Source organism: Planococcus citri, chromosome 3 (assembly GCF_950023065.1).
Source record: "Planococcus citri chromosome 3, ihPlaCitr1.1, whole genome shotgun sequence".
Taxonomy (NCBI): Eukaryota; Metazoa; Arthropoda; class Insecta; order Hemiptera; family Pseudococcidae; genus Planococcus; species Planococcus citri.
The window spans coordinates 59,374,427-59,392,191 of NC_088679.1; the positions used below are offsets into that span (position 1 = coordinate 59,374,427).

A 17,765-nucleotide genomic window follows, 5' to 3' on the forward strand; every position below is an offset into this window, starting at 1 on the left:
TAGTGGATGGTGCGTTTTTGGAGTCGAGGCGTATGCAGTGGTTTAGAAAAAATGAAGGGTTTTCAGTTTCGCTAATTTTAGACTCTATTGGAAAAAAATTTTATGCTCTGGACTAAGAAAAATTGAAAATCGGCCAAAGATTCACCATCAAATCACATTTCTGAGATAGAATTTTGTTTTTTGATTTTTTTTTGGTCGCTTGAGAAAGAAGTTTGGAACTGGTTTATACCTTATTTTGATCTCCCAGACCGATTAGTTGTGGATTCGAGACGTTTGGGAACTTGTAGTGAATTTTTGGATGCTTGTGTTTTCAAACAATTCTGTAAAATGTGTGCCCAACTGAAATTTAGGTTCTATAAATTTGGGTGTACTATTTTCGTAATCTGTTCGATCGATTCTGGAACATTTTTTACCATCAATTCTGAAAAAAAACTTCGCAATCGTAAAAAATTAGAAATTGTGAAAATTGATTTCCAATACCTGAGTCGATTGGTTGATTTGGTTGATTGAATTTCAGAAGGTAATTTTGAAGGCTTTTTTTGCACCGATTGGAGAGAAAAAAATTATAAAAATTCCATCGTGAAAGGTTTCTTCGCAAAATTCATTTTTTTGACTGTAAAAGTCATTTTTGTGGGCCAACGAAGCATCACACGAGTAAAATAAGTGCGAATAAAATATGAAATGCTGAATTTTCTACCAGCTGAGCTCAGTTACTTTTTCTTCTAAAAAGCTTAGTTTTTGAGAAATTCGGCGCTTGGAAGTTCAATTTGAATTAATTTAACTCAATCGATGGGAAACTTCATAGGCCACAATTTTGTTTTTGTTCATTTTTTTTTCGTGGGACATTTGTTCGTTCAAAAAATCAAGTTTTTGTGACAGTGTTACCTTTTTCTTCAAAAAAGCGATTTTTTCCTGTAAAAAAAAAAAAACAATTTCTTGAATGAACGAAGAGCCACGCCAAAGAAATGAATAAAAACAGCAGTGTTGATTGTAAAATTGTCCACTAATTGAACCGAATTGGTTTCTCATTGAAAAGCCACAAAAAATGAAAGTTGAACTATCGAGCTTGAAGAAATAATACTTCAGATTCTCAAAAACTGATTCCATTTAAAAAAAAAAAAATTTCTGAAAAATTGAGAATTTGGAAAATTGATGTAATTGAGCCAAAAGGAAATAATCCATAAACTACTTCTTGAAAAAAAATTAACTAATAGAATTGAAAATTTAACACTCAATAATTTTGATGCTTATGATTTTTTCTAAAAAATGAATTTTTAAGGGTAAAAAATTATTGTGAAAATTTTTTTGAATAAAATTAATTAGCGAGAATTTGAGGAAAAACTTGACGTAATTGAGGCAAATGGTGATAATTTGTGAGCTAAGTGCAAAAAGTACTATCAGAATCAAATCAAAAGTCAAAAGGCTGAAAAATATGGGTCTGTGTTCATGATTTTGAGTCATTCTGAAACATCCACCGGATTTATGAATTTTTGAGATCAGGAAAAATCCCCCCCCAAAAAAAACTATTCAAATATGCCTAATGGATTTTGAAAAATTGTCCCTGAAATTGATCGAAGGAATCTCGAGAATGATTAATAAGAGTTTTTATTGATGCACAATTTCATTTGAACACGTTTCATTGTATTTTTTTTTTAAACTGGATTTAAAAATCCACTGGTGCCTTCAGAACGGCACAAAACCATTTCCAATAAATTCTGAAGGCTGAAAATACGAGAACATGAACTCATTTTTAGCTTTCTACGTTGCTTTGATCAATTTGTTGTTGTTGTTTTTTTTTGGTGGGAAAAATTATACGAGCACGAATTTTCAAAAATAGTCCAAAAACCGACAAATGAAATTTTGTCCAGTAGCACATTTTTTTTTGAATTCTCTTCCAATTCCTTTTCATTATTTCATTCAATCCAAAAAATTTTCCATCAATTAGGAGAATTACTTAGTAAGGCTGTAAAGGTTTCCCAAAGTGGCTTTTAAAGACCAAAAATCGTAAAATGAAATTTCTTCTCTTTCAGTTTCTTTTCATTTGAACTAAAAAATTTGCTGTCGATTAGAAAAATTTCCCAGTAAGGCTTTAAAGGTTTTCTCGAGTGGTATCATTTAGGTTTTTTTTTACGTACCATTCAAAGTTGGAAAAACTGATCAATTTTCGAACAATTTTGATGATTTTCAGGGAGAAAAATGTCTAAAAATGCACAATTTCGACAATGAAGTACATTTTGGAAAAATTTGAAATGTTTCTCAGGATTTACTTTGTGCTTTGAGTGTTTCCAATATTTTTCCAAATTAAAAAAAATTTAATAAAAATTTCGATCAAAAAATAATTTTGGTTAAAAATTCTAAGATCTGTTTGCTGATTCACTCGTCTTACTCGCCAATGCCCTTTGTATTTTTTTATTCATTTTTTTTTGTGGAATATGACTCATGATTTTCAATTTTTTATCACAGGATAGTTACTTGATGTACTCGGAAGCTCATCAGTTCGATATAGATTCCAGTGAGGTGGCAACTGGTACTCTCGGAAAAGCATTTAAGTAAGTTGATGTTGAATTTTATTCTTCCCCAATGCACGCTTCAAGCCTTTCCCTCACATATCATCTCGCTTTTAAAGTTTAAACAGAGCAAAACTATCCTTACGCGTAATTTTTTGCAACAGGTTAGCCTCAAAAACACGAGTGAAAGTCGTTCGAGCCTTGAGTTTCAACAAAACGCCGCATAAATAAACGACTAATTTGAATGTTAATTTTCTTGTGATTTTTGATTTTTCTTTTATTGCTTATTTGCTATGTCTAAAATAAAAATAAAACTGAGTTTTGGGTTGTTTATTTTATTTTCGATTTTTCAAATTTTTTATCAAAGATCTAAATAGAATTAAGCTTCACACAAATCAAAAGTTCTCTCAGAATGTCTAAATGATTATCATTTTCACTCGTGAAGGATCACTGAATTTTTTCCATTGCTTTCTTTGCTCTTTCGAAACTCTCCCTGATCGACTCCCCTCTTGGTCGACGAAATACATTATTTCACGTTGATAATTTTTTTGCAGCAGATTCGCGACCAAAACACGAATAAAAGTTGGCCGAGCGTTAAGTTTCAATAAAACGCCGAATAAATTAAAAAGAGCAGTTTCTACGATGATGAGTCCATTCGGTAATCAAAATGGTCTAACTCCTTCAACTCAGCTGGCCAATTTACAACTCGCTGCTCTCCCTAACATTCCTGTAAGTAAGTACTCGAATGTTTTAAATGGTTCTTTTTAAAACATTTACGATACGTTTAGAGACCTTAAAATATCACCAAATGAAGTATCAAGCTGTCTCTTGAATTTTTCACATTGATACGTTGCATTTTAAGGGCTCTAACTTTAGGCTCGTCATAGACTGAAATTCGAAATATTATTTTTCTACACGATGACTAATTTCGTTTTTTTATGTTTTTTTTTCATCCAGGTTACGATGAGAATGTAAATTAGGCTCTGAGATACAAGTTACCAACCACCTGTCGATTCACGAGTAGTGATTTTTGAATCGATGTTTATCACGTCGTGTGCAGTATACTTTACCTAGGCGAAATCATTTGACTGAAATGGGATTTACATGTATGAATTTCTATGTGATTACATCGAATGATTTTTTTTTTTTAAATTTGTAATATCTTGTAATTATGTTTCCTCTTTCTTGTACATTATCGAGTCTTTTTTATTTTCTTTCTTTTTTTTGTACGTACTTATCGCTTAGGTTTCCATTATTTTACCTCGTCTTTATATTTTCTGCTTAAAATTACGCTTGTTTGATGAATTTTCTTTCCATTATTCGAATATCTTGAATTGTACAAACCAGTTTTTTCCCCTCTTTGGAAACGATGGTGTTATAACGCGAGAAATCATGTTTATGAAACTATCCTGACAAAATTAGTGTAAAAATTCGTATTCGTTTCAAAATTTTGAGAATAAAAATCGTCGTTATTTTATTCTCCTTTCGATCGTTTTGTTTTGCTTTTGTTGTGTATTATTTGTGAATACTTTCTTCTATTCTTTTTTTCTTGCTAGTTATCTATTTTCGTAACTTATTTTTCCATTTATTTGCGAAACACCTACATACTCGTTTTGAGCATTTGATGCTATGGAAACACTACCTATCTACCCAGTTTATATTTTTACGATTGTAAAAATCTTTCTTTTTTTTCCTTTTTAATCGAACGTTTTATTTTCAAAATCATTTTTTAATTGTCATTTATTTGTATTTTTTTTTTGTAGGTATAATTTCTTTTTCTTGTATACTTATTTTTTTCGTATAGTAGTTTACGTGTTTTGTAAACGATCTATATTATTGAGAATAATAAAACGTTTTCAATAGTTTTTACAAAATGTCGTCTTACGTTGATTTATTTTTAATGAAAATGGACTATGCTCTAATGAACATTTTTTTCTCGATGTTGGTTGGAAATTTCAACCTTGTGTAAGTCGAAAACCATGATAGGTAGAGAGTAGAGACTAAACCTTTTTTCAATGTACGAGTACTGAAATTTATTACTCGCAGTTCTCAAAATTAAATTATTATTCTTTGAAAATCGATGATTTAATTCAAGTATTGAATTTCAACCTCTAATTCTTCAAACTTTTACCTCATCACTGAAAAATTTAAAAAATTTTTATGGTCAAAAAATGAGTCATCTTATTTAGAATATAGAATATTGAATCAAATTGATACTATTTTAAAAAACAGAAATTTTCAATTTTTTTTCCATTAAAAATATGAAAGATGCCAATTTTTTGAATGATTTTCCAAAATTTTGGATTTTGACAATACAATTTTACTTCCATTCGCACCTTTTTTCAACCAGTCTCACTCAATTTTTCTGTTTTTTTTTTGTTGCTGATTTTCATTAATTTTTTGCCTTATTATTTTTTTAAAATTGATTTTAATGGCACAAAATTTATAAATTCTAGTTTATTTAAAATTTTCAGAATTCAATTTTTATACAGTCGGCCCCGCTTATTGTGGTCGCATTTGTCCGAGGCCAAATGATTCTATTAAGCGGGTGATTCTATTAAGGGAACTTTTGAAAAACACAGTTTTCACATAAAAAAATTGACTACAACTATATATGCATACTAGAAGGACAGATTAAAATTAAAATACTCGTGAATTCGTGATTTAGGTACATAACATATCTGTTTTTAAAATTTTTGAATGTTTAGATTTTTTCCCCCAAATTTATCATCACTTGAGAGAAAGTATTTGGAAATGAAAATTTAAAAATAAGAGAATAATAAAAGAAAAATTCAAACATTTTTGATTTAAAGTAAGTAAGTATGAAAAAACAAGCCATTTTTCCGGAGAGTCACAACATTTTTGTTCCATGATTAAAAAATAGAAAAAAAGGACAAAAGTAGGGCAATTTCCCAAGTTTTATTAGAATGGAAGGAGGAGGGGTTCAATGTTATTTTTTCACTACTTCAGAAAGCATTTCAATTTTTTTTTATTATTCAAAATTTGCAGGTGTTTAGATCTCCCTCTCCCCAATTTTATCATCACTTGAGAGAACATTTTTAGAAATTCATATTTTCAAAAAAATTAGAGAATAAATAATAAGTAAGAAATTCAAAATTTTTTTATTTAAAATATGAAAAAACAAGTCATTTTTCCAAAAATACCCCATAATGTTTCACAAAATGATTCTACTAAGCGGGGAGCTTGATCACATTAAACGAGTGATTTTCTGTGTAATTAGGTACAAAAAATCGGGACCGATCATTTTAAGCATATTAAACGGGTGATTCTATTAAGCGGATCCACAATAAGCGGGGCCGACTGTAAATACAGAAATTTTGAACAACAGGAGGTTTTCAATTACAACCCTTCCATTTTTTGAAATAAGAACGATTGAGTATAAAGTGAAGGTTATTGTTTCATGTTTGACTAGTTCGTTGTGTTTTTTTCACAAATTTAAATAAATTGCCAAAGCATAACTTTTTTTTATCAATTTCTTATTTGGCTATGCAAGCCTTGCCTTTGGCTAAAATCGTCAAAATCTCGCTTTCTGCCAAAAATAGCAAAAAAATTCGTTTTTTAAAAAAATTATTGCCGAATAATTTCATTTTTTTTGTTGAAAATAAATGATCTTTTTTCGCAAAAAATTTCCAGAAAATTTCAAAATTTTTTTCAAAAATTGCCCACAAAGTTCGGTTTTTTCTTTTTTGGCGAAAAATTGTCATAAGTATCACTTTTTTGCCAATGATCCATCCCTGACAGCCTCTCCGAAATGGAAAAATTTATTACTCTTGTTAAAAAACACAACCTGACAAATTTAATATAATCTTATGTAGGGTGTAATAATCTTGTAATTATAAACACCTAAAAAAAAAAAAAAAATCCACAAAATACTGCTTTTTACTAAAAATGTCTAAAATTCTCGCTTTTTAGCAAAAATGATAAAAAATCCTGGTTTTTGGAAATTTTTTCAAAAATTTCATTTGTTTGTTTTTACCTATAAATTGTGCAAAACAAAATTTCACTTTTTCGCCAGAAATTGTCAAAAAGCCCTTCTTTTGCTAAACTTGTGAAATTATCGCTTTGCAAATTTTTTTTTGTAGAAATTTCAAAATTTTTACTTTTTTTTCGATTGTTGCCTATAAGTTCTACTTTTTGCTAAAATTGTCAAATTCTCTATCGATTGAATTTTAATTATAATAGGTAGGTAAATACGTAGAATGTTTTCATTTGAAATGGTTTATTTTTATTTATTTTTCTTTGGTGTTTTTTTTCTGTCCTACATTAAAAATGTTTGTACAGCTTTGCTATCCCTGGGAAAATAATTTGGATCTAATATAGTTTGAACAGGTGTAATCCGATCAAACCGTTGATCTGAGATCTGGGGAATGTTTGGGTCATTGGATCTGATCAGATTTAGTCAGCTCAGATCCAATTAACTAGGTCTTCTATTTGGATCTGGTTATGTCAGAGGTTAGAACACATCTAAAATCAAAACTTTAAACTGGTCTGACCAAGATATGGTCCAGTTAAATTGAATCTGTGTGAAGTGTCCGGATCCAGGATTTGATCAGATCTATTCACATCTGCTGGCCGGATACAATCGTGGTTCCCCATGTTGAATCTGAATCTGATCAGATCTGAACGGATCTAGGTAATTCGATCGAATCAAAACTTCAACCTGACCAAGATCTGGCTCGGTCAAATTGGATCCAAGATCCATCCATGGAATTTCCTTTTCCGGATCTGATGAGTTCTATTCAAATCTAGTCTAGCCATGATTCAATCTGGTCTCCCCTATTGGATCTGATCATCGTTCTGTTCGCTGATCAGATCAACTCAACACTCTGAAGGGATGGAACAAATCTGATCACAACAGCTTTAATCTGATTTTGATCTGGTTTCGTCAAATTGGATCCATGAAATGTCAGAATCTGATCAAATCCAATTATTTTCCACTAATAAGGTACTATGAAGATATCACTGAAAGTTTTAAAATAACGCAAAACTGCAAAACTTGCAAAAGTATCATCAAATGAAGTAGGTAGGTGTGAGACTGTAGATAAAATTCGTATTCGCTGATTTTTTTTCTCAAGAAATTTTTTTATCACCTTTAATGTTTTATGAAACGCTGGTGGAATTTTGAAAAATTTAGTCATGATGAAAAATTGAAAAAAAAAAAAAAAAATGCGCCAATTCCACCTGCAGCACTGAAGTCTGGGGAACGGTTAAATCACGTGGTTGAATGGTCACTTGGTCACCGTCTTTGACTATATAGATATATCTATATAGTCAATGGTCACCGTAGACAAGGTGTGGGTGGGGTGGATGGTGCGGATGGGGGTGCTCAAATAAATGACGGAAGGGGAAAGAGAAACATTCCGACGAATCCGAACATTACATTCCTTCGTTATTCGTTGATCGTTGAATTTGATATTTGAAAATTATTTTGTTATCAGCTGTTATGTTTCTGTTTTTAGTGTTTTTTATTTTCAGTAGTGTTTTTAGTGTTCAACTTTTCATAATAATTTCATCAAAGTTTGGATTCGATTTGAATTGTTGTCAATGTTGTCAGTAAGTCTTTGAGTCCATCAATCCAACGTGCCATCAGTATCAGAAGCCATCGGACGATCAGATCAGTTGTGAGTATTTTGATTTGAATTCATGTATGAGATCAGATCAGATCAATTCTTTAGAGCACGTGATGACAATAATCATATATTAATAATTCGTACCATTCAACAGGTGACAAGATGAGTTCATTAAGTGCAACGACTAATATACTTCCAATTGCGAAATTGAATTTCCTGAAGCAGAACACAGTATGGAAGATAAAAGCCACCGTGTATTTCAAATCGGAAATCAGAACGTTTAAGAAAAGCGCACGAACAACTGGGAATTTTTTCACCGTAGAGCTTCGCGATGAAACCGATGCTATCAAAGGAGTTGCTTTCAATATAGCTTGTGACATGCTGTATTCGAAACTGGAAGTAAGAACAGTCTCTAAAATCTGTCTTGTACTCAAGTAACTATGTGATGTCTAACTCGAGTATTTTTCATGATTTTCTTAGGTGAATAAGACGTATTACATTAGCCGTTGTTCGATCAGACGCGCTGACCGAAGATACAATACTTTATCACATAATTACGAGCTTGTTTTTGAAGAACACTCTCAAATTTCACTATGTTCAAGTGCCATTCTACCTCCGACGTTTCAAACTAAGAAAAAAACCAATGAACGTAAGACGTGCTGAATCGGAATTGATTTGGTTTTACTTGGCCCTTTATGTTGAATAATTTTCACATAAATTTATATTTTTTCTGTGCAGCTGTTAAGAAAATTTGGATTCTGTATGAACTTCCGTCGAAATTGTATAACGCTACCCGGAGAGATCTCTTTCATGTTGAGGGAATTATATTGGATATCAAGAGTGAGCTCGATGAAGTAGTTTACGCAGCTTGTCCTCAGGATTACTGTAAGAAAAAGGTACGTCATTTTCACTGAGCATGCTACGAATTCTTACCAATAATGAACTACAAATCATGTGGAACTTATTCGTTGATTTGGAATTTTTTCATTCAGGTTATACGTACAGAAGATAAGAAAGCATTTTATTATTGTGAAAAATGTAACAAAAAGTATCCCAAATTTACTTATCGATACGTGTTGAAAGTATGTAGATTCGACTATACATGTACATATAAAAGGGTTCTGTTTCTCTACGTGGTATTCACGCTGTTTTTATTGAATTGTTTTCAGCTTCAAATCGCAGATTGGAGCGGATTCGTTTGGGTCACGTTGTTTGGCACAGCTGAAACCTTTTTGGGCATAACTGCCGATGAAATGGTGTACTTATATCAACAAAATCGCTCGCTTTATGAGTCTCGTCTCAAGAGCAGATTATTTCAGACCCATACTTTTGTATTGGAGGCCAAAATGGAACTACACGATGTAAATTGTTGACGACGATTAATTATTTTTATGAGATCTCGATATCGGGTTAATTTTACTCTTTTTTGTTGATTTTTTCAGGATGTTAATAAAGTGAGTGGAGTTGGAGCGAATTATTATCAAATTGACTACGCTCAATCGTGCCGGGGACTCGTTCATGATATAAGAAGGCTTATCAAGACGACGTAATGCTCCACGTTCCTGTATTGTTGATCTATGCGACCAACTGTTGCATATTTTTTCTACTTTTTTTTTACCATGACTTTGAATTTTTTGCTCATTTTCGTTTACTTTATCTTTATAGTTTTTATATCGTACGATTAACTTTCGATATTTTTATTAAGTTTCGTTTTTTTATTGTTTGAGTACCTACTTGACCAGATATGGCATAGTTCAAGAATTCTCTCAAGTTCTTTATATATTTAAAGATAGTTACTCAATTTTTCCTAGTGATACAGTGAGAAAACTTGAATTTTTCCAGTACATTTATGTGTTTTTTTTTATGATTAGTGAGTTACGTTTCTTGTTTGTTGTAATTCTAATTTTGTTCGAATTGTTATTTACCTAAATTCGAGTTCATAACATTATAAGGATTTTGTAACTTTGATTTATTATTTTTTTTCTTGAGATTTTTCTATGTTCGAGTTCGTAAAGCACAAGATTTTGATATTTTATAGAATGAGTCATGCTCATACCTTACCCAAGGATAAATAGCACACGTGCTGAACGTAGAGGCGTGTTTTATAGATGGTGGGGTTGCTGAGTATATCGGTAGTGGTCTTTGTACTTCGTCAATACGTTGTTCGAGAGAATAAAGAACGATAAACGGTTCAAATTGACTACCGTAAATGCGTTGTAAACAGGGAAAAAGCAAACCGCTGAACCATGATGCATGATTTAAAAATCGAAAGTCGTTACAGCTATCCTGTTGTGATAGGACTCACATTCACATAGCATTGTGTATTTTCATTGCGGTAGGTTGTAGAGTGAAATGGTTCGTTGGTTTAAAATACTCGCTGATTTTTGTGCTAATAAAATTATCCTTTGTGAGTAAATAGAGAAAAATTATGCTTTTAGTAATTGTGAATTTAATTCTCGTTTTTTTCGATCAAACATATTCGCAACAGTGTCTCGACCATCAAGGCAATCCCGTTGATTGGTATGTTATTTTATTTATCAAATTGCTAATACGTATAGGTAATTTGCATTGATTGAAGTGATAAGCTGTTGAAATATAATTCAACCATTGAACTTCAAACAGCATTAGATAATAGCAGTTGAACTACAACGAATGTTTTCAGGTTTGCATTGTATAAACTTCCCAAAATTCGAGACCATCCGAATAAAAATGTTCAGAATGGGATAGCTTATTTATTTGTTACCTCGGATACTGTAACTAAAGGCTGGACTCTGGCTAATGATACAATAATGGACGAAAATTCCATTCCTGGTAAAACGCTTTCGGTCATTATTGGCAATGAAGTCGAAGTGAGTGTAAAAACGAATTTTTTTCATTAGAAAATCCAAGTAGGTACCTGGCTACCTACCTACAGTACCTACCTAGTTCTTACAAGTAAAAGGATCATTTTTGAATTGTTTTTGTTGCTTTGCCAGGATATTTTTTGGATATTCTACAACGATCAGCCTCCTAATCAACCCTACACTATTTTACAAGGACATACTAAAGGAGCTGTAGTAGGTAGTCGTGATAAAGGATTTTGGCTGGTTCATAGCGTGCCTCATTTCCCAGTGATTAATCGACAGGATGGATATGTGTATCCACATACTGGAACCACCTATGGGCAAAGCCTTCTTTGTATTAGTTTGAAACCCACTGATATGGAGAATATTGGTGAGTCAGCTCATAGATTAGATTAATAGGTATCTCTTCTCTGTCCTATTCGATAATAATTATGCTCGTAGTGCATAAATATTGAAGTGTAAGCATGATGATAAAAAGATCAGTTTGATGTATATGGTGCCTATGGTGTACATATAGATGCTAACTTTATCTATACTAATTTTGCCTACTTGCTTTTTTCAGGTACTCAATTGATGATTAATGATGCTAAAGTGTACGAGAGTACCTTTCAAGGAACATTGGCCGATGTATTTCCTCAGCTTAAAAAAGCAGCAGATATGCAAAGATTATCTCAGAATGAGAATATTGTTACTATTCAATCTGTCGATGATGTATCGTTTCTATCTTTCGCTAAATCTGACTCATTTGATAAAGGTACCTCACCTACTTACCAACTAACATTACACATTCATGTATTAGAAAAAAAATCAACAGAATTAGGTGCATCGAATTGAATAAGTTTATTCTAAAAATTCAAAAATTGAAATTAAAATTGGAGTAATAATAAGAAAAAAATGAACAAATGTGACCACCTTATAAGGCCTGCCTAGAAATGCAACTAGGCAAGCCGGAAATCACACGCTTTATTGGCTCTAAGTTCAACATTATATCAATCGAAAGTAGAGAGTTCAAAATAAATATTAATAACTTAATTATTATTATTAAAATTTTAATTATAAGTATTTCGCATATTTTGAACACCCTATTTTCGAAAGAATTTCCAAATTTGGCAGTTTTTTTCCAAACTTGCACTTTGCAGGAACTACCTACCAAGGGTCATTTATGGGAATTTCTTTAAAAAATTTCAAACATATTTTTTGGGCAAAACGAGCATTCTCAGCTTAATATTTACATTGAAATTAGAAATTAGATCCACTTAGAAGTCAAAAAATTATACTTTTTGTCAATAGTCTTGTTTTTTCAAAATTACCAATATTAATAATTTATTAAAGATCCTGTTTTTGGCAAAATAGCCAAAAAGTACTATTTTTTTTGAAAAAATTGAAAAAAGTCTCACAAGGGAATCTCTTGAGGTGTCCGCCTCCGATTTGAACGGGACCGCGATTTTTGGAAAGATCATGTTCTAAAACCCCCAAATCCAAATTTACAGCTGCCCAAGTTCATTTTTCGAATTTTGGCAAATTTTTGAAAATTCAAAATTGACTGTTTTTGGCGATTTATGCTTTTTTAAATAAATATGTACCTACTTGATCAATAAAAATGGCCAATATAAGTCCCAAAATTAATATTAATTATCCAAATCCAAATTTCACCATTTCCAGCCATTCTGGAGCCTCCAGCGCGATTTTTCAATTTCTTCACAATTTTGAATTTGCTCCAGAAGGCGGCGTGAATATGAAGTTGAGCAGCTAAAAATCGAGTTGTGTGTTATACTCGATCTGTTTAACGAGTTTATTCACATTTGAGTCGGTTTTGGGAGGGACACCTCAAGAGTGGTTTTTTGACCAGCTGTTTTCATAATAAGAAATCCAAAAAAAATCCAAATTTTACCGTTTGCGAGGAAATTTTCGAAATTTGCGCGAATCGCTGTAGCCTATTTCGAACACAACAAATCACCTGAGGTCGAGTTCCGCCATTTCCAGCCATTCTGGAGCCTCCAGCGTGATTTTTCAATTTCTCCAGAATTTTGAATTTGCATCAGAGGGAGTGAATATGAAATTGGGCAGCTAGAAATCGGGTTGTGTGTTACACTTGATCTGTTTAACGAGTTTATCCACATTTGAGCCGATTTTGAGAGTAACACCTCCAGTGTGGTTTTTTGAGGAGTCACTCTGGCTCCAAAACGGTTGGCAATGGTAGAATTTGCGCTCCGGGGTTAGTTCTTGAAAAAATACAGCGATTCGCATAAATTTCAAAAATTTCCTGACAAACGGTCATCTTTTGATTTTTTGGATTTTTTAATTTTGAAAAAAGCTGGTCACAAAACCACTCTTGAGGTGTCACTTCCGAAATCGGCTCAAATGTAGATAAACTCGTAAAACAGGTCGAGTATAAAACACAACTCGATTTTTAGCTGCCCAACTGCATATTCACGCCTTCTCTGGAGCAAATTCAAAATTCTGGAGAAATTGAAAAATAGCACTGGAGGCTCCAGAATTGCTGGTAATGGCGGAACTCGGCCTCGGGGGGGGGGAGGTTTGTTGTGGGCATAATACCGCGATTCGCGCAAATTTTGAAGATTTCCTCGCAAACGGTAAAATTTTGATTTTTTTGGATTTTTTATTTGAAAAAAATTGGTCAAGAAACCACTCTTGAGGTGTCCCTCCCAAAACCGACTCAAATGTGAATCAACTTGTTAAACAGATCGAGTATAACACACAACTCATTTTTCAGCTGCCCAATTTCATATTCACGCCTTCTGGAGCAAATTCAAAATTCTGGAGAAAAAATTGCGCTGGAGGCTCCAGAATGGCTGGAAATGGTGAAATTTGGATTTGGGTAATTAATATTAGTTTTGGGACTTATTTTGGCCATTTTTATTGATCAAGTCTTTTTTAAAAAAAGCATAAATAGCCAAAAACAGTCAATTTTAAATTTTCAAAAATTCGCCAAAGTTCGAAAAATGAACTTAGGCAGCGGAAAATTTGAATTTGGGAGTTTTAGAACATGCTCTTTCCAAAAATCGCGGTCCTGTTCAAATCGGAGGCGGGCAACTCAAGAGGTTCCCTTGTCAGTGATTTTTTGCAAAATTGTCAGAAACTCAGAAAGTCCTGATTTCAGTCAAAAGAGTCTTATCAAACTTATACTCGTCAAAATCTCTCCTTGCTCTTAATTTTTTCAGTTGAACATCAAAATGGCCACTTTCTGATATTTGGCCACATTTGGGCTTTTCATCTTGAATATTGCTTTGGTTGATATGAAACAGTTTTCTAAAATATTTCAAAAATGCAAAAAAAAAAAAGAAATTGAAATACCTACTTTTGGTAATTGAGTAAGGTGAGCTAAAATAACATTGAAAACTCCCTGCAAGTGTCATTTGCCCAGCCAGCCATTGTAAATTGTATACCTATTCGTTCAATTTTTTTTACATTTTTACAGATTTATACAGTCAATGGGTGTCGGACGAATTGAAATGTACCTTATTTGTTGAAACCTGGCTACATGATGACAGATTGCCATCAGCTTGCAATGAAACTTATCCGTAAGTTGCATTATGCGGAGTCAAATTTTTCAAAGATCATATTGCATGCCCGAAAATTTTTCACAATCCTTATTGCTTGAAGTACCTACCTACTGTGTTAGTACATTCCTATGTATTTTTAATTCAGGAAAATAATTGTAAGCTATTTTTATTGTTTTTAGAGTCCATAATATAAATCAAATAAAATGGAATACTCACAATGATCAATTCAGTAATTATAAAGATCATTCAAAATGGACAGTTTGTGCTGAAGAAAACATCCCATGGATTTGTATTGGCGATATCAATAGAGCTGTGAGTTTTCATTTTTTTCCCATTTCATTTCTTAATCATATTCTCCTAGGTACCTACTTCATGACTTCTAACGCATAATTATGTTATTTCAGTCCACTCAGTTCAAACGTGGAGGCGGTACAGTGTGTTTGAAAAATCCTAATTTATGGAAAATGTATTTCAAAATGGTCGCAGCGGTAGAACCATGCCCTGCCTAATGATCTCTCTTGCTTGTTCACTTTTCAGCCAATTTGTATATAGGTATTTTTCGATTATTTTGTGCATTTTTGTTAATTTTTAAAGTACCTACAACAATACAACATAGGTAAAATATAGAAAAAATTTTAATAAAACGTAAGACTGATTCGATATAATAAAATTTTGTAGTTTGTAACATTCAATTATTATGATTTATGATTTTCATTTAGGTAGGTACTAGGTAGCTAGGTACATGTTAAATTACTTGAATTTCAATTTATTCATTATTATATTTTTCTTCGAGGAAAGAAGTAGGTATCATCTGGTTTCCAAAGTGCCCCAACTGCTGCAGTCTGCCGTCTGCCCCTGTGTCAAAGACACTTTCTTCCTCCTTAGTCGCAGCCCTTTATCTCCCATACATACTTCACGTAATACTTAATTACTTAGACTTGCTAGAAATTTCAAAAATTGAACATTTTAGCGCTAAAAAATTATTTTTCTCATTTCACAATTTTAACCATCACTGAATTTACTACTCACGCTCTCTACAAAACACTGAAAAGTTTCAAAACTAAGCTTGTAAACATCGAATTGATAAGAGTGAGGACAAGATTGACAAGAAAAAAATAACTATAAAACAGCAGTGAAAAATGTCCGGAAAATAATTAGTACAAGGTTTTCGAATATTCCTAATGACTAATAATTATTGTAGAGAATGTGAGACTGATTAATTTTTTGATGAATTCAACCTAACATGTTTACTTACCGCGTAAAACCTCAATTTTCATCGTGGCTGCGAGGTAGAACCAAATCCAAAAGTAAGTAGGTCTAGGTACATACGATCAATTTTGAATTTTAATATCATCTTCAATCTTCATGTCTTTCATATGTTCATCTGTTTCCGTAGAGAAAAATGAAGCAGTCACTCCCTACTTGGATTTAAAAAAGTTTCGGAACCGTGTTGGCTTCTACATTTGCGATGAACGTAACTATATATGTGTTTTTCAACAGACTCTCGTGATGGGTTGGCTAAATAATATGTGAGCACACTCCCGTTTATGTGTTGGATATTTCATTTTTTGTGAGGTAATTTACAATGTTTGAATATTATTTTTTTGGCAGTCGAAATCAAGTCAAAGTTAGTAAAGACCAGAAAAACAATAAATCTCGCATAATGTTCAATTTACTTCTATTGGCGAGAAAGGAGCGTTGGGGTAAGATTCAATTATTATTATTCGTCAAAATTATTACGATGATTTACATATTTCTTGATAAGTATGAACAATTTTTGTTTATAGAAGGTGGAACGCAAACCCTTGACGCATCTTATCGAAATACTTTAGCACGTGCAATCAGAAAAGTGTTCAAAGAAGATGCTCCAAAGTTGGAGGAAAATTCAATACATTCTTACAGTAGTATGATTTTGAGGGTTTTGCACATTTCTGACAATAAATGGGATAACTTCGGTGTTTCGAAACGATCTCCTCCTTACAAATGTACTTAAATGAAAATTTCTTGTTTTGTTAACTTGATTTTGTACCTGGATAAATTTATACCATTTTGTTTTTCGTTCCTCCCATAGATCAATTCAAGGAATCTAACTGGATATATTTCAAAAAATTTTCAAAAAAATTGGGTATCTACATTTGCAACAAACGCAACTTGACTATTTCTCAGCAGAATGGATTGATGTCGTTAGTCAAACATATGTAAGTAAGCGCACATTTTTCAAGAAATATACGTATTTATAGGTAACACCTACCTCGAACAATTTCGATTAATATTCTAGTATTATTTTCTTCACAGCCGAATTATAGCCTCAGCAACCAGAGTGCTTGAAGATGATCAGCAAGATGCATGTTATAAAATGGATGATGCCATTCTGGAAGCTAACATGACTAATTTTGTAGATGAAAACAACGCTGAAGGTATTAAGCTGTTATGATTCACTGAAGAGTTCTTATTTTGATATATTTTGTGATATACCTATATGTACTTGATTTTATCTGTAGAAGTTGAGAGACGAAAGACTTTAGCTCTAACGTTGATGAAAATTTTCAAGGAAACGGTTCCAAGATTTAAGGGCTGCTTCAGATATTGCTTCGCTTCAGGAGTGTTGCAAGCTCTAGGTATTCCAAAAGATGAATGGATTAATTTTTACGTGTACCTAACGCGTACCTATTAAGTATGAATCGGAATTAAGTTTTTCCATGTTTCTTGTCCTGTTGGTTATGCGATTTTCTAATTAAATTTCAATGATACCGAAATTAATCGGTGCTTTTCAATGGATATATTTTGTATGTTGTCGAAGTCCTGGGTGTGAATACGAGTAATGTGCTCATTGAGTGGGAGAGGGAGACGATAAAATATCAGTTGTTGTTGCAGAATAACCAAAACAATATTCGTATTTCCTCCATATTATATCACCTAAAAATGGTAATTTTTTGAAATGATGGTGTCGGAAGAGGAGAAGTGAACAAAACGTGGATTAAAGACATCTGTCATCTGTCTAATTTGTGTTATTAATTTATTATGATACCTGAAAGTACATAAATGTAGTATGATTGATGTTTGTATTGTTTTTTTTACGTCTTTTTCCATTATTTTGTGCGTTTGTTATTGTTATCTTATTATCAAGTAAGTAGAAAAATGAAAAATTGAAATAAAACAGGAGACTGAATTGATATAATTTTTTGTATTTATAAGATTCAATTAATTGTTATTTGTAATTTTCATTAAAATGTTGAATTTCAATTCAAGATTTTTTTTTCTTCGAAAAAAAGAGTATCTAGTATCCAAAGTGGCCCAATT

The 17,765-nt window shown here is 32.3% G+C and overlaps 4 protein-coding genes across 15 annotated transcripts in view; all 4 read left to right on the plus strand.

Moving 5' to 3' along the window:
* The window catches only part of pbl (epithelial cell transforming 2 pebble), a 67,752-nt gene extending 63,371 nt beyond the window's left edge, over nt 1–4,381 (plus strand). For 8 of the 12 annotated variants that reach the window (XM_065358478.1, XM_065358475.1, XM_065358477.1 and 5 more), the window contains 3 exons: nt 2,464–2,549; nt 3,062–3,240; nt 3,465–4,381. In XM_065358478.1, the coding sequence (XP_065214550.1) occupies nt 2,464–2,549; nt 3,062–3,240; nt 3,465–3,487 (288 nt within the window). In that variant the 3' untranslated portion in view covers nt 3,488–4,381. Of the gene's footprint in view, nt 1–2,463; nt 2,550–2,671; nt 2,841–3,061; nt 3,241–3,464 lie in introns of those variants that run through there. The other 4 variants (XM_065358471.1, XM_065358483.1, XM_065358472.1 and 1 more) reach the window with 3 other exon arrangements.
* A 3,473-nt stretch (nt 4,382–7,854) lies between these two features.
* Nucleotides 7,855–10,066, plus strand: LOC135841498 (replication protein A 70 kDa DNA-binding subunit-like). Its single transcript, XM_065358486.1, has 7 exons — nt 7,855–8,149; nt 8,253–8,497; nt 8,579–8,747; nt 8,837–8,994; nt 9,091–9,180; nt 9,268–9,459; nt 9,541–10,066. Exons 2-7 carry the CDS (start codon nt 8,261–8,263, stop codon nt 9,646–9,648), a joined length of 954 nt encoding a protein of 317 aa, XP_065214558.1. The 5' UTR covers nt 7,855–8,149; nt 8,253–8,260; the 3' UTR covers nt 9,649–10,066.
* A 204-nt stretch (nt 10,067–10,270) lies between these two features.
* LOC135841497 (deoxyribonuclease-2-alpha-like) lies at nt 10,271–15,772 on the plus strand. Its single transcript, XM_065358485.1, has 7 exons — nt 10,271–10,618; nt 10,761–10,947; nt 11,074–11,311; nt 11,504–11,695; nt 14,381–14,483; nt 14,645–14,777; nt 14,870–15,772. The coding sequence occupies exons 1-7, from the start codon at nt 10,527–10,529 to the stop codon at nt 14,972–14,974; spliced, it is 1,050 nt and encodes a 349-aa protein (XP_065214557.1). The 5' UTR covers nt 10,271–10,526; the 3' UTR covers nt 14,975–15,772.
* LOC135841499 (uncharacterized) lies at nt 15,634–17,708 on the plus strand. The gene is made up of 7 exons (XM_065358487.1): nt 15,634–15,772; nt 15,862–15,994; nt 16,077–16,168; nt 16,253–16,450; nt 16,537–16,663; nt 16,761–16,882; nt 16,967–17,708. Exons 1-7 carry the CDS (start codon nt 15,709–15,711, stop codon nt 17,137–17,139), a joined length of 909 nt encoding a protein of 302 aa, XP_065214559.1. The 5' UTR covers nt 15,634–15,708; the 3' UTR covers nt 17,140–17,708.
* The last annotated feature ends 57 nt before the right edge of the window (nt 17,709–17,765 follow it).